Source organism: Magallana gigas, chromosome 6 (genome assembly GCF_963853765.1).
Source record: "Magallana gigas chromosome 6, xbMagGiga1.1, whole genome shotgun sequence".
Taxonomy (NCBI): Eukaryota; Metazoa; Mollusca; class Bivalvia; order Ostreida; family Ostreidae; genus Magallana; species Magallana gigas.
Window position 1 is genome coordinate 731,300 of NC_088858.1, and position 24,323 is coordinate 755,622.

The 24,323-nt window shown below is 36.6% G+C and overlaps 2 protein-coding genes across 7 annotated transcripts in view; one reads left to right on the forward strand and one right to left on the reverse strand.

Moving 5' to 3' along the window:
• LOC105339242 (YLP motif-containing protein 1) overlaps nucleotides 1-24,323 on the reverse strand; it is a 30,208-nt gene that overhangs the window by 2,515 nt on the left and 3,370 nt on the right. Inside the window, exons 2-23 of one of the 6 annotated variants that reach the window (XM_066086683.1) lie at nucleotides 14,027-14,165; nucleotides 13,955-13,990; nucleotides 13,811-13,918; nucleotides 13,578-13,685; nucleotides 12,355-13,399; nucleotides 12,009-12,036; nucleotides 10,770-11,859; nucleotides 8,739-8,932; nucleotides 8,390-8,422; nucleotides 7,941-8,131; nucleotides 6,762-6,892; nucleotides 6,432-6,506; nucleotides 6,105-6,138; nucleotides 5,778-5,964; nucleotides 5,405-5,524; nucleotides 4,974-5,150; nucleotides 4,803-4,886; nucleotides 4,402-4,485; nucleotides 3,922-4,008; nucleotides 1,504-1,552; nucleotides 1,223-1,335; nucleotides 752-926 (exon numbers count right to left, since the gene is read on the reverse strand). In XM_066086683.1, coding sequence (XP_065942755.1) covers nucleotides 780-926; nucleotides 1,223-1,335; nucleotides 1,504-1,552; nucleotides 3,922-4,008; nucleotides 4,402-4,485; nucleotides 4,803-4,886; nucleotides 4,974-5,150; nucleotides 5,405-5,524; nucleotides 5,778-5,964; nucleotides 6,105-6,138; nucleotides 6,432-6,506; nucleotides 6,762-6,892; nucleotides 7,941-8,131; nucleotides 8,390-8,422; nucleotides 8,739-8,932; nucleotides 10,770-11,859; nucleotides 12,009-12,036; nucleotides 12,355-13,399; nucleotides 13,578-13,685; nucleotides 13,811-13,918; nucleotides 13,955-13,990; nucleotides 14,027-14,165 — 4,260 coding nt within the window. In that variant the 3' untranslated portion in view covers nucleotides 752-779. Of the gene's footprint in view, nucleotides 1-751; nucleotides 927-1,222; nucleotides 1,336-1,503; nucleotides 1,553-3,921; nucleotides 4,009-4,401; nucleotides 4,486-4,802; nucleotides 4,887-4,973; nucleotides 5,151-5,404; nucleotides 5,525-5,777; nucleotides 5,965-6,104; nucleotides 6,139-6,431; nucleotides 6,507-6,761; nucleotides 6,893-7,940; nucleotides 8,132-8,389; nucleotides 8,423-8,738; nucleotides 8,933-10,769; nucleotides 11,860-12,008; nucleotides 12,037-12,354; nucleotides 13,400-13,577; nucleotides 13,686-13,810; nucleotides 14,166-24,323 lie in introns of all 6 variants that reach the window. The other 5 variants (XM_066086681.1, XM_066086682.1, XM_066086680.1 and 2 more) reach the window with 5 other exon arrangements.
• LOC136276450 (uncharacterized) lies at nucleotides 16,518-19,785 on the forward strand. Its single transcript, XM_066088431.1, has 2 exons — nucleotides 16,518-16,688; nucleotides 16,832-19,785. The coding sequence occupies exons 1-2, from the start codon at nucleotides 16,666-16,668 to the stop codon at nucleotides 18,852-18,854; spliced, it is 2,046 nt and encodes a 681-aa protein (XP_065944503.1). The 5' UTR covers nucleotides 16,518-16,665; the 3' UTR covers nucleotides 18,855-19,785.

The window sequence follows — 24,323 nt, forward strand, 5'->3', positions numbered from 1 at the left end:
TCTTCCATCTCCAAACTCCTGTCGACGAGAACTCCGCGTAAATGGCGAACAGCACGCACGCGCCTTTTGATATTGAAGACAATATTTATAAATGTTTATTCCCGAGTCTCTCTTCAAGTTATCTAATAATGCGGCATAAACAAAGTCTTTGGATATGATAAGGTATGATGTGATTTAATGGCGGTGTGATGACAGTTGATACGGATATAAAGAAGGCTGTTTAACTGGCCATCAATATTACATCTGTTATACTGCGCCATTACAACACTCTCACATTGCTCAGACAACATTCCACTTCTTTCGTCTGGAAGTACATAACTTTATTACAGAAAGTTGCAGCATAAACTATTAATTGTTTCTTTACATCTCAGGGGAGTGGGCACACCATCGGGGGGAGGGGATGAATAGGGTGAGGGCGTACATTAAGGGTCAAAGATTCACTGCTTACGTCAGCCATTTTAAATGATGTTTGTTTTAATGAGAATTGTAAAATAACATGACTTTGAACTACATATACGTAGTCTTCTGTTAGTCTGTATATAAATGAGATTCATTCTCAGGAGACTTCAAAGTTTTACTTGGTAGAAAACTTGTTCCTGTAAATCGGTTTATTGCACAAGAACAGCAGTACAGTGACACACGTGGTCACCTGACGAACACGCCCACCCATCACGTATGGTGGAGACGAATAATGCCGGTAGCGGATCGTTACTATTTACATGTAATTAAACAAAGAGGCTTATTGAAGTACCTTTTTAAGTAGAATTGATTTTATTGTGTTATATGTATTTAGTTCTGTTGAGCTGTCTGTCAGCGAACGTATCATCAGTGATCCTCTCCCAGTCTCTCTGGGTCTGACCGACCACGAAGCCGATCTCACGCCGACGGAGCTGTTCCTTCCTCTCCTCCACATCTGCCCAGCGCACCTGCTCAAAAATACACAAAACCACTCCATTATCTCATTACAATCAGCAATTCACACCTGTTTCAGGGCTAACAGTCGTTTAAATGCGCTTAATGCAATTTGTAGCTGTAATTTACGATAGTTTCTGTTATTGAGCTAAATTATTCAGGGCTCAATGTTTTCCCAGTATGTGTGTGGTGGTGGGCATGGGGGATGGGGGGTAAATTAAGGGTGCGTGTGGTGGGGGGGGGGGGGGGTAAATTAAGGGTGCGTGTGGTGGGAGAGGGCTAGATTTCGGGTGTGGCTTTTTGTACTGACCCTCTTCTGCCCAGGGGCCAGAGGCTTGGAGTAATACTCTCCTAGGAAATCGTCAATGGATACAGGGGTGGCTGGCCTCCTCTTCTTCTGGTGGACCAGACCGTCCAGCTTGTCTGAAAAGGTCAACTGTCTAGTCAATAAGACATCTTATTGATAATTACAATATATTATATAGAGAGTCTACAATAGCCATCTACCGTTACCAATTCCCTTCTTCCTCTGTATCTCACTAGTGAAGAGATTATATAATGATTTATTGGTTGTCTATATAAACCACTTACCGAGTTCCTCCTCAGTTCCCACTTCCCACTTGCTTTTCTTAATATGCACCTATAAAACAGAGGAATCAGTGTGAACAAAGAGAGGTAACTCCTGCTTCAGTCAAAATTAGCAAAAACCCTGGAAAAGACAAAAGTCATCATCAGGTTTAACATGAGCATGGACAATAATCTGAGCCGTCTGTATTGTGTGTCATACTCTACCTTTGCTGGGCCTCTTAAGTTCCTCAGTTCTGTTCAGTATTAAGCTATGCAAAATTCATGATACAACTTGATATTTACTTTGACAAAATAAAGATAAGTTGTGCTTTTGTCATGGTAATGATATAAATCAGCTAGTATTATCACCTGAGATCTGTCTACCTGACAGGTGTGTTGCTGATGGAAGAGTCCATCAGGTTAACACACAAAAGTGGTGGTCTCTCTTAGGTACATGTAGAACAGTCCATCACTCACCAGAAACTTACAGAATTCACACACATATCCCTCCCTGAAGGTACCAATTATATACACCCTCCCACAACTTTTACCCTTTTCTTTAAATCAAAAACACATATATAGTCATGCAGTTAACGATCAAAATATATCAGGGAGAATTAAGCTGTCTGTATTACAGTTTAATTCTCCCCACGTGAACATGGAAACCCAGGCACTGCAGTTGTCATCAGTGCACAGAAAAATGAATTTAGGATATAAATGACAAACTAAGTCTACAGCTACTTTTGAATTCACCACCCATTGACCCATGTAAAATACTGGCAAAATCCCACCCACTTTCTACTTGTAAAACAAAAACTTAATAATCATGTTTCATTTAGCTTATGTTAGAAGTAAAATCACGAGTAACACAAGATCATAGAAAATCAGTATGTTGGAATTCAATGAAATATTTTGTCATATATACAATGATGGACTTTTGATTTTGATGTGATTTGTAATAGCAGATACACTGCTCTTGCTTTCACTCTCCTCTAAGCTCCATCCAAATCCCACCCAACACAAGCCACACTCTAGTTTGTCATGTCCCACCCTCAAATACAGCCACATTAATTTGACCAAAACATTCCTCCCTACCCACCCACAGTATAATCTCACCCACTCATATCAAACCATCACATTGTTTGTCCTCCCACTCATCTGTAGTTGGGATTGTGCCCCTCCCATTTTATCCCCTCTCATTCAATCCATCTGTAGTTTGGACTGTGCCCCTCCCATCTTATCCCACTGACACACAGCTCTAAGTGACATTGGAAAATTTCAGTGATACCAATAGGCAGTTATAAATAAAAAACCGAAAACCAGTTTGTACTTCAATCAGAAAACTAGATTTTCAATTTCATTCATGTAATTGTTTCTTAAAATTAAAATGAACTTCTGAAAATATTTAGTTTTTTCAATGACAGTTTGCTAATTTTTGTTAACACACACATGAAACATTCATTCATGTTACATTAACAAGTAACTGATTGACTTTCATATAAAAACTATCAGTCACAAAACCCCCAACTTCATCTTGTCGTTATTTTTTTATTTCAGGCATTTAACAGAAACTCAATTACGTTCATAAAAGTAATAAATATGTAGAGCATTCAAACATATCAATCTTTGATATTAATATTTGAATACTGACACTGGTCCATTATTAACAATTCAATTTCTAAATATACTGATTTTTCAGACCAACAAGGTATGTTTACCAAGAGTTATAATTTTTTATTTTCTTATGAAACAGGACTTTCCAAACTACCAGTGCATACATTACAGCCATCATGCAGATACTTTTGTATATACTACATACTTGTGTATGCCAGTATATATATTTGTCATGCAAAATATGGAAAATTTACAATTTACACCAAATTGATATTTTTTGTACTCTTGCATACCATTCCTTCTGCAGTTTAATTAGCTTGCATCTCTCACTTTATCCGTTTTGATATCTGTGACTCTCTGCACTGCATTATGCAGTTGACTTAACTAAAAAATTCTGTATACAGAAACTTGTATATACTATTGCACCAAATGAATGCAATAGCTATTATACTGCAAAGTGGTGTCTGTGGAATTTATGGACAAGGGAAGTCACTGAGAATGGATTGTTTTGAAACCATATTCTGGGGTTATAAAATTCGGAACTGGTTGGAGAAATCCAACTAATTCTATTCTCATAAACAGCAATTCAGTGGTCGGACGGTAAATAACTTTACAAAATTGGGTCTCATACCTCCATTGAGTTCTGTACCAAGTTTTCTAAAATACAGAATTTCAATGCCAGTTTAAACAACACTAGCTCTAACAAAATAATAAAAGAAATAAAATCAGCTCGACTCACCGACGCTGACCCCTGTGCTGGAGCCCTGTAACGTAATCATTAATGACAACAAACAGCGAAGAGATACCGCGCCTCACACCGATACTTACCCCGCCTATCTTTAGATCCTCCTCCTCGTCACTCTCTGTTTTACGACGTTTCTCCGACGTATTTGATTCGGTGTCCTCCATTTCCACCTATGGATGAAAAAAAATAAATAGATTTTTGACTCACTAAAGAATTGTATATGTTTCAAATTTATATGCCAGTTAAAGGACAAAAAAACTGATGGAAAACAATTATCAAATACAGGATACATATTGAATCACCTGTTAATACACATGTAAGTTTACTCTGAATAAAGTATATATAGTGTTTCTCCAAACATGTAATTTAATTCCAAAAATGAATGATATAATCTAATAAAGTATCTATTTCTATATATCTTTGTCTTTTTTCAATGTTAAGAATATTTAAATTGCTTACAAATTATGTCATACAAGGATATTCCAGTTAATCATTCATCATTCTATCTGCCCAAAAGTATTAGAACTGTTCCTCTAACAGTGTTCAAGCACCTAGTGTCTTACCTCAGTAATGGAGTCCTCCTGGAGAAGAGCTCGGACATCCAGCCTCAGGTAATGGCGAGGTGTCTCCTCCCAGTACTTCTTAATCTGTGGATAAAATATTAATTGCTTCATATACTGTAGAAGCATATATTTTCATTGGGGTAAAATTTCGTTGTTTATAAACCCAATACAATTTCGTTGGCATTTAAATTCGTCATATCCTTATCCCTAAAGTGTATTACATATCAACTCTGTATTTATTGAGACTTGTTTTAAAAGTTCGTCATGGATTTAATTTAGTTGATTCATTCTGCCAACGAAAATAACGAAATTAAATCATCAACGAATATTTCTGCTTCTACAGTATATATTAACCCACTTATATTTGGTGAAATTTTGAATACAAGAACAAATGTGCCAACCTTTTCAATGTCTTTCATGGATCTGTGGTGTGTGTTTCGCTTGGAGCACGCTGTTATATCAGCCTCTATCTCAGCAATGTACACCTGAAGAAAAGACACAGGTAAAGGTAAGTAAAGGTACATACAGGTAAGTACATACAGTACAGGTAGATACCTATCAGACAGTGTTACCTGGAATCCTTTAGACTTGGCATAACTCCAAAACTCCTCAAAGTGTTTGACTTTTTCATTGACTGCGTCCACAATGATGAAGGGGAAGAAGCCATCATCAATGGTCTTCTTGAAACTTTTGAACATATTCTGCCTGTACGAGACCTCTAACTCGGGCTCATATTCGTACTCCAGAACCTGGGTAAAACACAACACAGCCTCAGGTATAATTAAAACAGAAAACAATTTACTATTGTATATTCTATTTTACTTGTTTGATCCGTCTTTTTGAGCTAAAAATATTCAACCATTATAAATTATGCTTACTTTATAACATACCAGTTCTTGGTCGTCTTCAATACACATGCTCTATGTGATCTATTGATTCACATAACATTAATTATCAAGGTTCACTTTTCCTGCCCACTAGATCTCCTCAGGTAAATTCTTACCTTTTTCTTGACTTTTTTGCCGGTCTCGGGATCTTTCTCCGTCTTCTCGACCTCTGTCATGAAGTAATCGTCCAGACATAACATCCGCGGGGCCCCTCCCCCATGCTGTACCTCTTTATCCTATCAACACACCATGACAAATGTAAAACTTGTAAATCAACTTAGTAAATAAAAGCTACAAAAACCAAGGATAATAAAACTGCTGTTACGACACTTCTTCATATCAAATTTTACTACTACTGGCAACAAGATTGATACAAAAATCAATGTGTACTTTCAAATAAAAATAATATAAATTTTTATTTCAAACAGTCAGATTGCCTTTAATATAACACCACACACTTTGAAGACTTTTCTACCAAAATTAACATACTTTGACGAGTTTTCCGACGTAGGTTTTCCCTGATCCGGGGAGTCCCCGTAGGATGACCACGATCTGCGGCGGGCGTGTGCGGCGACCAGGTAATATCAGGAGGTCCTCCACCTTCACCACCTCGATCCGCGGCTCATGGACATTCCGGTCGTGGCTCGGACTTCTGTAGGACCCTGGATCCCGGAACCTGGAACAGACAGAAGAGTCTTATGTCTCTGTGGACCTCTTGATTACCCTGCATTGTCATCTTTTAGAGTTTATACTTGTAAAATAAAGGTATATAACAATATCATTAGAGGTTCTGTAGCTGTTGTTTGTATGGCTAACCTGTCTCTGTCTCTGTCTGTAGCTGAAGGTGGTCCTATAAAAGATACACAAAACAAAGTCCTAAATCTTGTAGACCACATTATCATATTAATTTTATGTTCATACTAGAAGAAATTTTGCTAAATAATTAACTGCCGGACATTATATTGCATGTCTTAATGACAAAGAACAAAGTTTCCACTAAGTTTTAAGAAAAGAATGAAAATGAGCTTGTCTAGTGTTTTCTTTGTATAACAATTTTGACAACAGGTTTTATGCTAAATTATATACTAACCTTATGATATAAATTATATAATTATGTAATTTTTTCAAACAATGATAACTTACTTTCTTTTTCCTCTGTTGACCGTCCATGGCCGTAATCTATGACAGTCTGTGGGGCCACATAAGGGGTTTCTGGCGCTATAAATGGGACAATATTAGCATAATTCAAGCACTAAAAAACATGTTTATTCAATATTCAATATTTTCCAATGATACTGCAAAACATAAATTTAGAATAATTTGGTAAATGAATCAAAAATCAAATAACATCTCCAAAATTATTTTGAGAATTATGCCAAGGCAAAACATTGCCCACATCCCCCCTCGCCACTCAGAACATTCTTCACTTTGACATCAATGAATGCCACAAACCATTACAAGCCAGTTGAATACCTCTAGACAGGAAATCCCCTGATGACTTGTGAGCATGATCAATGACCTCTGGTTTCTGGAAAGGTCGATCCTCGACTGGGGGTGGGGGTCGATACGCGTCGTAATAATCTCTGCCATAATCATAGGGTCGACTAAAATATCAAAAATAGAAAACAGTGAAACCAGGGGACAAAAAAAAACGTTACTGATTTATGTCAAACTAAAATCGAGAACTACTAGCATGTGCATCATTAAATGCTAATAAAAAAATACATGATCTAAGATTTACACAACACAACAAAGTATCGTGGAACAAACTGATGAATTATCAGGTAGGACGGATATTGCTGTACATCATCCAAGAACTCTTACAGTGTACCCTGGTAAAGAGTGTTTTACATGTTCTTATTTCATGCCTAGAATTGTTCTGACACTTTTATTAGAGCAAATCTGATTAAAATCAGATCCTTTGATCCGCTCACGTAGATCGCCTTGTGTAGCAATCTACATGAACAGATCAAAGGATCTGATTTTAATCAGATTGCTACAAGTAATAATGTAAGTCTTTTCAGAAAATCAATATCTATTGAACCATTGAATTATAGAACTTTCTACTGATTATAAGTCAGACATTAACATGTAGCTATCAAATTGTATAAATTTTTAGATTTACATGTATATTATTATCCCCTTGTAGAATCATAAAAGCAAAGTGTTATCAAACGGTATAAATTTCTAGATTTATTTGTATTTTATTATCTCCTTGTAGAATCATATGTAAGGTGATATTGTACTTGTTGTGTATATTAAAGCAATATGAGCTGCAATTTTCATGATGAAATTTTTTTTAACGAAAATGTTATTTTCTACTAAAATGACAAAAATATCATGGTTTTTAAATTTCTTTTCGCCAAATTTTTGTGAAAAGGGCAGTTAAAGAGCCTTAATTGGAGCGAAATTGAATTATTGTCGTCCTGTACAAAAATTGATTTGCTATATGTTCCTTAGAAGAGATATCTTTCCTCTGACAAAAATCAATGATTTTTTCCAACCTTAATTATGATAAAAGTTTAAGTTACATGCAGACTTAGCATAGTAGTAGGTTTTTACAGCAAAATAAAATTCTAAAAAATACAGCTCATATTGCTTTAATGTTTATATGGTTATGATATTTATCAAAGAGAAAAAAAAGACATTAACCTGTACGGCTCTGGGTAGGGCCTCCTGTCAAAGGGGTCTGGGGGTGGAGGAGGGCGGCGGTCGTAAGGATCGGGAGGGGGAGGGGGTCTGTCGTACGGGTCATATCGCCTGGGGTAGGGATCAAATCGGTCATAGTACGGGTCTCGTCGTTCATAATAAGGATCTGCTCTGCGGTCGTGCCAGCCATAGTCCTGGAAACAAACAAGAAAATCTTCAGATACATGTACCACAAAACTGAATCAGGAAAAATACCCAACCTCGTTCTGAAGAAATTCATTTGATAATAACATTAAGTGTTCACAAAGTATTTAGTTTCTAAGAAATACTGAAGGTTAACACTTATATGTAATCTTTTTTTTTTTCAATTTATCAGAAACATTTAAAATCATGTTGATTCAGTATGACTGAGGAGTTAGCTGTGTCTGGGATTGCTTCTAGGCCTGACTTACACCAAATGGCTCTCGCTCTCTGTCATAATAGCCCTGTAATAAACCACCAGTGCTCATGAAAGCATTCACATTCAACATAGGACACATCTAGACAACATCAACATCAGCTGACCAAATAAAACCAATCAAGATTCATAAAATAGAGGTAAACATGCATTACAAACTAGACATAAAAGATGTTGGATGAGAAGGTCAAAATATTATCATGTTTCTATATGATTGGTCAGTCATTAGCTATAAAGATGTACAGAATTTAAAGGATTTTTTCCCCTGAAACAGTTCTCTATGTGTGCATGTAGAGTCACAGAATCTACACTTGTATTTGTCTCATACACCCTTCCTTTCTCACCTCTCTAGGTCGCTGCTCAGACGGTCCCACCCGGTCGGGATAGTCATCCGCCGGGGGTCCCTCTTTCTGTTCTGCAGGGTAGGGCTCCCTCTGGCCGACCCCACCTCTCCCCCGGTAGGGTCTACGCCCTCTGCCACGCCCCCTCCAGCCTGGCCCCCACGGTGCCTGCCAGCCATTGTCTGCATTCTCATCCTCTACAAACATTCAACATTATACTTACTACCCAATTGTTTCTATTTCCAGCCAAATACACACATATTTTACCAGGTTTTGTAGAGAGAATACCAAATATTTCATGTCTGATAAATCAAAGATTTGGAATAGTCTGAGATTTACTGTATACAGGGTTATCTTTGCTTTGAGTTTTATCACCCTTCTACACTTGCAAACAGTTTTGTCCCACCCTGAATTCCCCACAACACAGTTAGAGATAGATACTCTTTTAATTAACACAGTTATTTTGAATTAGACAAGTCTTAAATTATCCACCAAACACGAGGGCGAAAGGACTGAAAATAAAACTGGAGCAGATATTTTCATGTACAGTAAAACACGGTTATAGCGAACACGCTTATAATGAATTGACGCTTACAGCGACGTGAATTTCATTCCCCAAGTCTCTATTTCATGTTGTAAACTTAAAGGATATAACGAATTACGCTTATAACGAAGTTAAATTGGCCGTCCCTGGGACTTCGTTATAAGCGTGTTTTACTGTATTCAGTACATGCCTGCAATGAATATTTTTGAGATTCAACTTCAGCTAGATAATAATTGCCATGAACCTGTGTTCTTCACTGTATGAGATAAATAAAAGGTCTACTTGGCAGGGATGGGGTAATTGAAAAAAGTATTTGTAATTGAGTGTAATTAATTACATTTTTCAAAGTAATTGCAAGTAATTGGTAATTGAGTCTGTCTTCAATTACAAGTAATTGAATGTATTTAAATACATTCCAAAAATATTGTGTATTTTGAATTACTTTTCAATTACATCTCAATTACTTTTTTCCAAGTTTAAAATACCAAAAAAAGTTTCTTATAATGATAAATAGAATTTATACATGTTTGGCATGGACTTTTGTTTATACAATAATTAAATGTCCCATAATGTTTCATATGTTTATAAAGCATGACACACTGCCCAGAGCAATAGGTAAAGATCTAATTTTGTGGAGGTGTGAACTCCTCCAATACCCAAGAACCCCCATTGATTTTAGACTCAAGGGAATCAAAATATCTCAGTCATGTGAATTATAGCAATTATTATTTATATACTGATATGCTGTACTGCCGAAAGTTGTACTTTCTGAATAAACATAGTTTTAACATGTGAATAAAAATTAAATCACTATAGAGAAAATATTATTCAGATCCAAAAATGAACTCAATGGTATACAATGAATTTAATGTTAAAAAAATCATCAAGAAATCTGATCTGAACTGAAATATATATACAACCTTTAAAAACATGACCGTACATAAAGCCCAGTATATCTTAATGCTGTTAATATATGTATATGTTCTCAAGATTTAAAAAAATAAAACTAAAGTAATTGAAATGTAATTAATTACATTTATCAAAGTAATTGAGAGTAATTAATTACATTTTTAACAATCAATGTAATTGTAATTGCAAGTAATTGATAAAATTGTCAATGTATTTGAAAGTAATTATTACTTTTCAAAGTAATTGATCCCAACTCTGCTACTTGCTCCCAGAAATTAATAAGTAAGGATCAATTCTCAACTGGCTATTAGTAATTAAAAATTTATTTGGCTTACAGTTCATTACAATGAAATAAGGAAAGTACTGTAATCTAACTTATCTAAACTTCTAAATGTCTGAATTGAATTGAATTGTATTGTTTATTTGCTAAAATTCACATGAATTATAAGCATTTGTAACATATGTACATACATGCAATTATAAACATATCCATACACTCTATCTAAGCAAAAGCTCACGTCACTACTAGTAATAATGTTATGCAATATTCTACAAAAAAAATATTATTATAGCACACAAACCTTGTGGGTATTCCTGCTCTTGACCTGTGTTGTGAGATTCTTCTGTCACATCAGTAAACTGATTTGGTCCTGGTTGTTGAGGTCCTTCATTTGGATTTTGGTCTCTTTCATTCAGTCCTGGACCAGGTGCTCCTGATCCCTGTTGATTTGGACTTGGACCCCTTGGCCCTTGTTGATTAGGGCCAGGTCCTCTTGGACCTTGCTGATTGGGCCCAGGCCCTCTAGGACCTTGCTGATTGGGCCCAGGCCCTCTAGGACCTTGTTGGTTTGGCCCAGGTCCTCGAAATCCTGGCTGGTTTGGACCAGGACCTCTTGGTCCATGTTGGTTTAGTCCAGGCCCTCTAGGACCTTGTTGATTTGGTCCAGGCCCTCTAGGACCTTGTTGATTTGGACCAGGCCCTCTAGGACCTTGTTGATTAGGACCAGGCCCTCTAGGACCTTGCTGATTTGGACCCCTAGGTCCTTGCTGATTCATACCAGGACCCCTTGGGCCCTGTTGATTCTGACCAGGTCCTCTTGGACCATGTTGATTAGGTCCCCTGGGACCCATTTCATTTTGACCTTGATTATTATAACCCTGCTGTTGAGGAGAGGGCCCCCTTTGTCCATGTTGCCCTGGAGCTGAGGGTCTTTGTCCTTGTTGAAAAGGACCTGGCCCTCTAGGACCTGGTTGTTGTGGTCGGGGACCTCTAGGGCCTTGATTTGGCCCTGGACCTCTAGGGCTGAACTGATTGGGCACAGGCCCTTGGTTTTGTCCTGGTCCTCTGGGTCCATGTTGATTTGGACCTGGCATGCCTGGACCTTTTGGATCTTGTTGCCCAGGCTTCTGCCCCAGATTTTCTTTACTTGAACTTCCCTCTCGTTGTTCATTAGCTGGTATGTCCCCAGGTTTGGCAGTGCCCTTCTGATCTGACTGTTTTGAGGGAGATTTCGGCTCAGTTTTAATACTGACTGAATCAGAGGGTCCAGAGTTATTTCCTTGATCCTTTTCCTCACTAGTTTTTTCAGCAGTTTTTTGTTCCATTTTTTTCAATTCATTAAGAGTGTCCTGTTGTTTTCTTAGCGCATCTATTTCTGAAGAATCAGCACCCTGTGAAAATGTTATTCAACTTTATTTTTAGTTCATAGAACTTTTAAATTCATATTTTACTACTGTTAACTTATCTTATGACAAGGATTAGATCAAACATTTTCTCTTTATCTTTTCAAGATTTTTCTATTGACATGAAAATTTCTAACCTGTGAGGTATCCTTTGGGCCATCGAATCTAAGAAAAAGATAACTTAATTATATAATATTATGAAATTGTTCCATAAATTCATGCTTTCTCCCACCAATAAATCTATACAATAAAACGTATACTGCCATATTACACAATAAGAAAATGTAGGAAATTTTCCCATTAAAATTGATGCCCAGTTGTAAAAATTCACTGATGTGGATGAATTGTATTTACCAATCAATAAAGTTTGACTGAACAATTTAATGGTATGGTACTAGAAAATTAGGCGTACCTCTATAATCTGCTGGTGTGGTGAATAAATGTATAGAATTAGACTAGACCATTCACTTATAAATTACTCACTGGTCTTCTGGCTCAGCCTTGATTCTGTCCCCTGGGCCAGAATGCTGGGGGTTTCCCCCGCCCCCTCCATGTAGGTGTTTCTGAAGCCATGCCTGCTGTCTGCCCTCCTCCTGCGCCCCGTGCCAGCCCTCTCTCTGGAGATTCTGCTGATTTCCCTGGAACCCAAACCTTGGCCCCTGATTCTGCATGCCTCTCCCTCCAAACCTCGGACCCTGGTTGGGATTGTTGAAGCCCTGCTGGTTGGGATTGTTTTTCTGGAATCGAGGTCTTGGATCTCCTTGACCGCGGTTAAATCCGAACCTTGGCCCCCCTCTGCCTTGCCCTATAGGAACATTATTAGGGTTTCTCTCGTAGGAATCGTCATATTTCTCTCCTTCACCCTGTCCCTCGTAGGTCTCTCCTCCCTGGTCTTTGAAGCTCATACTCATCAAAGGTACAGGTCCTCCCCCACCTCCTCTTCCTCCTCGCTGGTTACCTCTTCCCCCTCTTCCCCTTGGAGGCCTCTGACCCCGAGCCATCCCTCGACCAAAGTTTTGCTGCTCCTGCCCTCCAAATTTGTTGTTCCCTCCCATTGACCATGGTGCTCTGGGACCTCCCATATTTTGTCCTTGAGGTTCAACCTGATTAACTTGGTTCATCAAAGCGTTCCCCTCCTCCTCCAAGTCATCATCCAGATCCATCCCTTTCTCCTCATAATCTTCTTCTTGACTCATTCCCTGGAAGCCACTGTTGAAGTTTCCTCGAGGTCCCTGATTCAGTTGTGGCCGGAACTGCCCTTGAGGCCCTCTTGGTCGAAAATCAGGCCTTCCTCTGTTCATCTGAGGTCCCCTGGGACCTGGCATTTGGTTCATTCCTCCTCGAGGAGCTGGAGGACGAGGTCCCCCAAACTGACCTTGCTGCTGACCCTGCTGAGGAGACACCTGGCCCTGTTCCTGCATCAGAGTTTGTTTCCGTCGCTGAATGTCGGCCCTTTTGTCATCCATTTGTTTCTGGTACATCATCCACTGCTGCTCATACTGCTGAAACTGCTCCCTGTTAGGGTGATCTATAAAAAAAAATTCTTTCACTTGTAATTTTAAGATTGATGTAAACTTAATGAAATCATTTATAGGAACCTGCACATAAATATAGACTGCATAAAAATTCTTTCACTTGTTTTATTCGGTGGAACATGCAAAAAGCTATTCTTAGTTTCAACTGATGAAGTGAGTGTCAATTCTTACTTTGATTTTGTTCCCTCCATTCATCGTACTGTTTCTTCCACTGCTGGTACTGTACGTTGAATTCTCTTTCTTCTTGTAATATAGCATCAATTTTCTGTTGCACATTTCCTGTATAAAATAAATTAACTTCAGTTTTGTTATATTAAACAAGTACAAAATTCTTCAGTTTCTTATACATCACCTACCAATATTTTTTTCTTTAAAATAATGGGTTTGTATTGAGTACTACACACCAGTTGTTCCTGCCATTGGTTGTTGCATGCTGCTTTGTTGCTGTTGCATGCTGCTTTGTTGCTGTTGCATGCCTCCTGGTTGATTACCAACTTGTGGTTGCATGCCACCTTGTTGTGGAATATTGCCTTGTGGTTGCATGCCACCTTGTGCTGGCATGTTGCCTTGTGGCTGCATGCCACCTTGTTGTGGCATGTTGCTTTGTGGCTGCATGCCACCTTGTTGCTGCATTCCTGTGCCCCAGCTATGCATTTGTTGCTGTGTCCAAGTCTGCTGCTGCTGCCATTGTGCGGCTTGTTGCTGGAGCTGTGTTAATTTCAGCTTTTCTGTTTCAGACATGGGTTTCATGTCTTTCTCCTGTAAAAAAAAGAAAGAAGATATTTTGTTGTTAGCTTAATCATTTCAATATACTGCTCATCTTATTATTATGTAGAAATAACATATTGGCTATATTCTCTGTTCTTTCATCGGCGTTTCAAACACTTTGATGATTAAGATATTTAGTAGGTTTGACAAAAACAACATTGAGCAATAACATAGTTGAGAGACTGAGTTATCTCACCAACGATTCAAAATCTCGTTAGGGAATATTTAAAATTTGTTTATATACATTTATGAAATATTTACACATTGCTTTTAGTGATGGTATGCTATATAAAATTTCAGTAGCCCTGCAGTAGAAGTTGAAAATGTAAGGAATTTATAAACAGATGGACATTGGACAAAAGATCAGAAAAGTACACTTTCAACTATGGTGTGCTAAAAGAAACTTAATTTGGCTAGAAATACATGAAGAAGGTCCCCCTGTTGGAGTATATATGTAGAAGGTCCCCCTGTTGGATAATATCTGTAGAAGGCCCCATGTTAGACTAAACATGTAGGATGTCTCCATGTTGGATAATATATGTAGAAGGTCCCCCTGTTGGATTATACATGTAGAAGGTCCCCCTGTTGGATTATACATGTAGAAGGCCCCCCTGTTAGACTATACATGTAGAAGGTTCCCCTGTTAGACTATACATGTAGAAGGTCCCCCTGTTGGACTATACATGTAGAAGATCCCCCTGTTGGATTATATATGTAGAAAGTCCCCCTGTTGGATTATATATGTAGAAGCCCCCCCCCCCCCTGTTGGATTATATCTGTAGAATGTCCCCCTGTTGGATTATATCTGTAGAATGTCCTCCTGTTGGATTCTCTGTTCTTTCCCGTTACACTCTGTCCAGAAAATCTAAACATTTTCACCTTCCAAGTTTAATGATGTTTGTTTGCAAGTTTAATAAAGTTGTATATCTTATTACTGTTTATTTAATACACATTATTCAAAACTGTTATATTGAGGCATTATATTTTTCCAATATAAATGTCTACATTTGTAAAACCAGAGACAATTCTGTATCAAAATACTTTTTTTTCCTGGTACAAGCTTGTAGTTCCTGGTACATGTATACACGATAAGTGTACAAAAATAAATTGTCTGCGAATTGGTCATTTAAAATGACTTAGACACGATTTGAGCTTAAAAAAATTAAATTTCATATTTCCATTTTTTAAATCTAGAATGGTTATTTTAGGTATTGTTTTTGTTTCCTCAAAACTTGAATGTCATTTATCGAGTAACAAGCGAGATACAGAGTTTGAAATTCTTTGTTTTGTAAACAAATCTCAAGTCTTGTTATTGTTTACATATATGTTGTCTTGGTATAAGTTTCAATAAAATTGTGTTTTCTTTTGTTTTGATCTCAAATCATGTTCAAGTTCCTTTAATGCCATTTGTAATCAAAAGTGATTTTTTTTCATACTGATTTAACAGACTGTAAAATGGTAATTGAAAGATACTGAACAAGTAATGGCTTCGTTTTGAAAAGGACTACATATGGTTTGAGGCTAAAATGGCCCCTAAAATGAACATTGTCATCTTACTGTAATTCTTTGTTTTATTTGTACAAATATACATTTGTAGTTTTTTCATAATTTTCATTTTGATTTTAGTGCCCACAATTTTAAAATATGACATAAAGTTTACCTTTTCCCGCCATTTTCTCATTTTTAGCATAAAACAGCTTGTTTTGAGGCAGTTTTTCTTTCAGGAAACATTGAGCGACTACTTGAACAAACAAAATATTTTCACCAAAGATGTATCTTTCCAATACTTATGACAAAAAGTTCGTTCTTGTTCAAAGAGTCACTCTATATTTCCCATTAGAAAAAAGATAAGAAAAATGTCAATTTTTGGTTGATTTTGATTGAAGTATAAAAATAGCGTCACTTCTGACGTCATTTACTGCCAGTGAGTGCATATAAATCAAATAAATGGGTGAAAAACATATTTCATGTCAACTCTTTTATAAAATAACACAACAAGTTAATGTACCTGAATCATTTTAAAAATAGCGAATTTTGGGGGCCAAATTTGACTAATATCATATATAGTTCTTTATACAAAATACAATGTAAAACGTGTAAAAATTTAATTACTTCTTAACTTCTGTTTATTGGAAAATAAAATTGCCATATCTTAATTTGAAATATTTTCACATTCAAGTCTGAACAATTCATAGTGACTAAGACTAGTTTGAACAAGTACAGAAATTATTTCATTTCACCTAACTTGAATTTTCAATGTTAGACTTCATTTTAAGCAAAACAGGAAGGATTTCTAAATTGGAGTTTGGCGTTTTTGTATTCTTTGAATGTTCATTTACAAAATTACTAAATTTATCTTTTTTAACAAATGAACATTTTTTATTTCCTTAAAATCTATGATTGCTGTTTTCAATAAAGACTTGAATGTGACCGTAACAGCACCTAAAATAAAATAACAGCATAAATTTCCTCAGATGTGATTTTTTTCAAAATGGAGTCTTCCCCCCCACAAATGTAAGTGTATTAAATTAGTATATCAGGTTGGTTTTTTTTTTAAATGTGGGAATTAATAGTAATTTTTCATGCTTTTTAAATATTGTGAATAAAGTAAATGAGAAACAAAAAGGTATGCATCCAATATATACTTTAAATAACAGATGTGAGGGACTGCAACATATGTCGGAGTCTATGTTTGTGGGACTGTGTGAGATAGTGGGGACCTCACAACAGATAGCCATCAGGAGGGAGGCTGAGGACATCCAGGAGATGGTGTACAGACGAGTGAGACGTAATGGTAAGATCATAACGATGATGAGTGGAAGTCATAGAGAAGGGTTCAGACTGAAGGAATCAGATGTGGACTTTATGTTCTGGCCAAACAACCACCGAGTGATCATGGACATGTCTCAGTCTGAGTATTACAACACAGCCAATACAACCTTGATTCTCTCTGATAGTTCTGAGAGTCCACCAGGGTTCACTCTACTTCAGTTACTGACACCAACAACAAACAGAGCCATCCAAACAGCATGTGTCAGAATGAATGCCAGAGTCTATATATCTAGTTCTATATACAGACAGTTAACTTTTTCAGCAGTAAATCATAATTTTACTATACATGGACCCTGTGGTAATGGTTATATAGCAGGGTATGAATATGACACTGCCTACTGTTTTGTTAGTGACTTTTGGCCTCCGTCTGCCTCCTCATGGATAGACAGATGTCACTCATGGCCTGATCCTGAAATTGTTGATGACATTGTCAGAAATGGATGTCACTTTGTAGCAATAGGACACCCATTAGGACCACATGAAAATGAAGAATGGAGAATTTCTTTTTCTCGGGCAGAATATAAACTAGTGTACTCAATGAACCACTGTCAGTTTTTGACTTATGGGTTGTTAAAACTTTTTTTAAAGGAAGTTATAAATCAACAATCAGAAGGAACCAATAAACTGCTGTGTTCCTATCACATGAAGACAACAGTTTTCTGGGCGATTCAACAAAACACATTACCTCACTGGTGTCCACAAAATCTCCTGGCCGGTTTCTGGATCTGCTTCAAACTTCTCCTTAAATGGGTGTATAAAGGGATCTGCCCAAACTTTTTCATCCCACAAAACAACCTGTTTCTGACCAAGGTCCATGGCTCAGCACAAAACAGATTGTTCCTACAGTTACATGAATTGTACAAGAAAGGTCTGGCCTGTCTGTTACAGAGTTCCTCTATCCGGTCCTACATCATTCATGTCCTGTACAGTCCCAGACTTTTTATTTGTACAGATGAGAGTATAATGAGGTCTGAATTTCATTATGATGTAGAACTTGTCACACAGTTCAAACTCTGTTTCTTTATGTGTGGAGATATAAGTCAAACAACCAAAGCCATACACGTGATAGAACAGTATGTGGAGTCACCAATGACACATCATCAAGTTGTAATGATACAGAAACTTGCAACCTCCATCTTTCAAAGAACACCTTTCCTATTACAAAACATGCACAATGACACAGGTGTCAACAAACAGATGTATATTGCAGACAAACAGTCCTGTCACATGCTCAAATTAGCAGCCAAGATTGGGTGTATATCTGACATGTTGTACATTGCCATGTATTATTACAAGACACTCAGATACAGGGAAGCTTTATCTTTTATAGAGATGACAAAGGTCAAGTTAGCACAGCCTTATCTGATGTATAGTTATGTAGACACAGAGAGGTATACTGAGGCTGTAGGGGGACAGTCCTGGTCTACAAAGATCAGACAGGCTGTAGCAGAGAATATCAAACTTAACGATGAAATCTGCTTTATCAGTGAACTAATACCAGAACAACAGTCTGCTCTACAAAACAGAGTGCCTATATTATATATCCCAGTGTTTGTAATGTTACACTTCCTAGAGTTCTTGTGTTACAGACACATTGATACAACATTATCACAAGCAGCTCTAGATGATCTACAGGTCCTAGTCCACCATGATCAGGGACGGTATGTAAGTGATATATTCAGAGACATCTCCTGGGAGATCCTGGGGATCTGTCAACAGATGACAGGGGATATCCAGGCTGCTCTATACTCATACCAACAGTCACTCATACAGTATTCAGTGAACAGAATACAATCTGCTACACAGAGGAGAATACAGGACTTGGTTCAGTCAACATCACATCAGTAGATAAATCAGTAATTTGGAATACATGTATATATTTGTCTAAGATTGCAAAGCCATCAATAAAAATCAATAAATATGTAGATTTGTGTATGTACAAAGAAACATACCTACATCCATCCACAGTCCCCAAATCACAAGATACATGTATATATACTTGTTCATTTTAGCTCTGTGAATATTTTCCATGTAAAATTACAATTAATAAATAAACATGCTATTTTACCTAACCATGAAATAGTTTCCGTTCTATCTGACCATGGTGAATAGTCATCGAAATTATTCACCGGTGGTATTCAATTTCCCTCATTTTTCAACTCAGAACACTTCTGGTATAATCCAAGTCCCTACGTTAAATTTAATATTTAAGTCTGATAATTCTAATTTTTTATCATTAACAAAATCTGCATTGCCGACAAATTAAGTTTTCTTAAAGTATAATACAACTTTCCTAAAGCATAATAAAATTATACCTTATACTTTTAATTTTTTTATAAGTATAATAAAATACCTATTCACTGGCTATTCCATCAATAACAAGAGGCCAATTGGCCTTAACGGTCACCTGAGTAGCATATATCCCATACACAAACTTGTCATGGAGTCTCATATATGCATCGAATTAATTAGGTTTCATACTGGAGTAGAAAAATTATAAAATTGTAATGACGACCACATTTCAAAAAAAACTGTGAAACCTATAATTTTGGTGAAAAACTAAAAGATCTGGTCTACAAAATCACGAATTCAGTTTTCCTTTCAGGTGTGTGGGAGTAAAGAAGATAATTTTATAATGTTATATGCATTAACATCTATACATCCATTTTGGCCCTGCCCTAGAGTCAAAACCCATACCCCAGGGGACATGAAAATTAAAATTTCAGTAGAGGACTTCCTGGTACACATAATTATTAGTCAGTTTTTTTTATACAGATGTGTGAGAACAGAGAAGAAGATTTTTAAACAGTATATGCATTAACACTATATTGCCCCCCCCCCCTTTCATGTCCTGAACCCCTGACCCAGGGGCCATGAATTTCATAATTTAGGTAAGGCCTAAAAAAAAAATAGGTTTGTTTCCGCTTTCAGGCTGAAAAAAATTAGGGTCGGTAGGTCGGCTTTTTTTTTTTTTTTTTTTAATTTTTTTTCCCTCTCCATCTGTTCAATTGTGCATATTAAACAATTTATCTATCAAACTGGATAAGATTAAAAAAAAAAACACCAAGTATTTGTTGTCATTGTTGAAATGATCTGATGAACTTTTTCCCCGGCTGGTGGGAACATTTCTCGAGCTCCACTGGCACGACATGTGCTGCCATTTGTAAATAACAAAAATCTACACAACACTGATGACATCTAAATAAGTTCTATAAGCGTTTTTACGACTTAAATTTAGAGGACACAATAAAAACGAAATTTAAACAAAAAACGGATAAAAACGGAAATTTACGAAAAAACTCGAAAAAAAATTTTGGGTCGGCGGGTTTCAGTTAGGGTCGGTCGGGAAAGCGGAAACAAACCTCTTTTTTTTTTAGGCCTAAAGGAGATTGTGGATATCATAACCATGTATTCAGTTTTTAGCCCACATGTGTGGGAGTAGAGAAGAAGATTTTTTAAGATTTAAAACATTTTTACTATATGGCCATATTGGCCCCACCCTAGAGCCATAACCCTTGACCCAGGGGTCATGAATTTCACAATTTTGGTAGAGGGCCTCATGGCCATCATAACCATGCATTTAGTTTTTAACAAATATATATGGGAGTAGAGAAGATTTTCTAAGATTTAATACATTTTTACTATTTGGCCTTATTGGCCCCAACCTAGAGCCTGGACCCCTGACCCAGGGGTCATGAATTTCACAATTTAGGTTGAGGGTTTCATGGACATCATTATCATGCATTTAGTTTTTAACAAATATATATGATAGTAGAGAAGAAGATTTTCTAAGATTAAATACATTTTTACTATATGGCCATATTGGCCCCACCCTAGAGCCAAAACCCCTGACCCAGGGGCCATAAATTTCACAATTTAGGTTGAGGGCCTCATGGACATCATAACCATGCAACCAGTTTTTTCCTCACATGAGTGGGAGTAGAGAAGAAGATTTTTGAAAATTTGGCTTTTTTTTGCATATTTGGCCCCGCCTGTGGCAACTTAAGGGTAGTAGAGCCATAAATTTCACAATTTAGATTCTTCCTACCATAGAGATGCTTCACACCAAAAATGGTAACGATTGGCCCGGTAGTTTTCAAGAAGAAGTTAAAAATGTAAAATTGTTAACGCACGACAACGGACGAAGCCCAATTGCAATAGGTCACCTGAGTGACTCAGGTGACCTTACAAGTTTATTGTCCCCCTTGACAGCAACTATTTCCCTTGGTTACGTCTTGTTAAATAATTGCTGTCTTGGGGACAATAAACTTTCTATTGCCCTTATAGCCAGTAAATAAGTATATAATGAATGCCTCAGATACAGTTAATGGTTTATGTGTAATCTTTTAAATGTTTCATTCAGGACTTTCATTTATTTTGTAAAATTTGGAATAAAAGCAGTGTATTTTACTTTCTGGAGTTGTTTTATTTGGGTTGTTTGTTACAAATAAGTTAAAATACAAGAAACAGGCATATTCTGATAAGTTTCATTCAATAATTGAATGAAACTAAATTTCAATTTCAATTTAGATCAATTTAAATCAATATGCACACCTAATATTGGATAACAGGTACCGGTATTACAGTCCTATGTTTTCACGCTCCATTTTTTTTTATGTTCAAGTTTAGAATAGCAGATTCTGTTTTGTAACACAGTGTATTGCTTTAATTACAAATCCAATGCATTTCCGTTCATCATGATTAAGAATTTGTATACTGTGGATTCCTAATTAAATGCAAGTGATTAATATCAGGTTTAAACTGCAAGAAGTACATCTAACGAATGTTAAAATCTCGCTTTCATTTTTCAGACAATATGAATTGAAACTATGATAAAAATTTGGTGTTCGCGATTTGGAGCAAAATGGAAAATTGAATTGCGGAATTAAATACTCACATAAAATAAGAAACCTACAGTACATGGGAAAAATAAGTATTGAATTGCTAAAAAACATTTTTATTTATGATGTACTGGTACTACAAATCAAACTTTCAAATGGATACTGCTCTCTTTCTCCAAGGCCCTTCTCTTATTATCATCAAGTGAAAAGCTGTAAATGTGACAGCAAACCAAGTTTTTGTCAACCCTGAATTGATAAACGCAATCTGTCTAGAGAAATGGGGTACCCTATATGCAATAGTCTGTGAGAAAATTACTTAGTTCAACAGCTGGTATTTTTTTCATAAATTATCAAAAATCAAAATCTCAAAGTAATATGCACATTTCTTATATGTACAATTGATCTGCAAAAACATCAATTTCTTATCTTGAAAACTGTAGGAGGAATTATCCATACAATAGAGTACCCTAGATGCAATTTTCTGCGAGAAAGAGACTAAGTTCAACATCTGGTATTTTCTTCATAAATGATAAAAACAAAGTAATATGCACATCTCTGATATATGTACAACTGATCTGCAAAACATTAACTTCCCATCTTGAAAACTGTACGATGAATTATCCGTAGAAGTACAATTAGTAGTAAAACTAGACACGATCTCGTTGCGAGCAACGAGTGGGTCTTCCGTCCGATTTTTGAATAGATTAGATTAAACTTATCACTTCAAAGATAAAATCGTAGATCTAAGCGAAAAATAGTATATAAAAAAAAAATGGTGGCAATCGGGGCTTGAACCCGGGTCACCTGGGCCATGTCCACGACTCTATCGACTGAGCTACTCAGACTCTCGCTTCAAAACTTTGACGCTTAATTTCTCAAGAATGCCTAAATTACCTGAAAGCACCTTGTTGCGAGCAACAAGTGGGTCTTTCGTTTGATTTTGAATTGATAGGGTTCAATCAAACTGTTGACATTTGGTAAGCTCTACTATCATATTAACTTCCTTTTAAACTAATTTTACAACCTACACTGCGAAATGCAGATTTCCGGAAAACGTCATTTTTAAACTTCAATATCTCTGCAATGCGTTGTCCGATTTTAAAACGGTTTTTAGTTTTGTATTCAGTACAAAAATGTCAACAAAACGCATGTGCTTTAAAATTCGTAAAAACGAAATATAAGAATCACTTCCGGTGACGACCGGAAGTGACGGACGACCTGCTCATATTAAAAACTGATAAGTTTAAAACATATTCTGATGGAAAAAAAATTGTAGATCATTTGATTTAAAAATTATTTAAAACACAGTTTTCCAAAAACGCTGTTTGAGCGGACCGGAAGTGATGGACGATCGTAGTTTTACCTGATCGGCCCTAGAAATTCAAAAATGTATCATTCCTGAAACTTTCAATTTTCTATCTTTAATCGTTTTTGCGAAAAAGGGAGGACAAGATCACTTTTTACAAAAAGAAAAACAAATATAGCGGCCGACCGGAAGTGACGTCATCAACAAAAATGATAAAAGACCTTGATATTTTGTATTATTTGTGAAATTTTCATAAAAATCCATTGTAGCATATTTGAGATATTTGAGTTTTAAGAAAAATGTTAAGAAAAAAAAGAATAATAATAGTGAAAAATAGAGAAAAAGAAACCTAACAAAAACAATAGGGTCTTACGTTGGAAACGGAAGACCCTAATAATCATGTTAAAAATGAACCTCTTCTGAGGCCTTGAACTGTTGTGAGAGGGAGATGTTCAGCTCAGTGCTTTTTATACACAGGTGCATACAATACAAGAGACCTTCTGATATTTTACAATAATAAGTTCTTCACTTAAGGTCTTCTCAGTGCCCTGGCACCAGAAATCAGCGTCATGTGCCTGATTTGGTGCCACAATATTCAAAGAAAACACCCATCTCCGAAGAATCAGGGCTCAGCTAGGGAGCACAAGTCCTAGTTTGGCAGCAAGTCGCTTTGTAATGTTGAGTTGTTTGCCATTGTGATAGGAAAAAGGTAGTCGATAATATCAAGTAACATTTTGTTAGTTTGTGTTCAAGTGAGCACTGGGTAGCTGGACTCTGGTGCCGGCCTAGAATTATGTCTCAAATCAAGTTCAGTTTCCCAGTATTCTGTAACTCTGTTTCACTGAGAATAAAAAATCCAATTTCTCATAAAAAATCAAATAAGAAATCAAAGTACTGATAGTACTGAAAAGTGCTAACATAGCTTGGTTCTAAAAAGAAATTTTCTTTGTGCAAGCTCTGTTAGAAAGAAAGGATTTGATTTTTCTATAATTCAGCTTCTTTTTAGGCACTATATTTCCTCATCACTGCGTGACAGTCCCAGCAATAATGTATGCATGCCCTGCACCTTAGATTCACAATATCAAAGTGGTACAGTGGTGTACAAAACGCACCCCCCACTTTGGGCCTGTAAGTGGTGAAAAAAAGCTTGTTGGGATGTATAATACGCAT

What these genes read in the sequence shown, in the direction of transcription:
- LOC136276450 (XM_066088431.1), top strand. Translation starts at nt 16,666, where the DNA reads ATGGAGTCTTCCCCCCCACAAAT. An exon ending in GAGTCTTCCCCCCCACAAAT is followed by an intron (nt 16,689 to 16,831) that starts GTAAGTGTATTA and finishes TTTAAATAACAG; the next exon opens with ATGTGAGGGACTGCAACATA.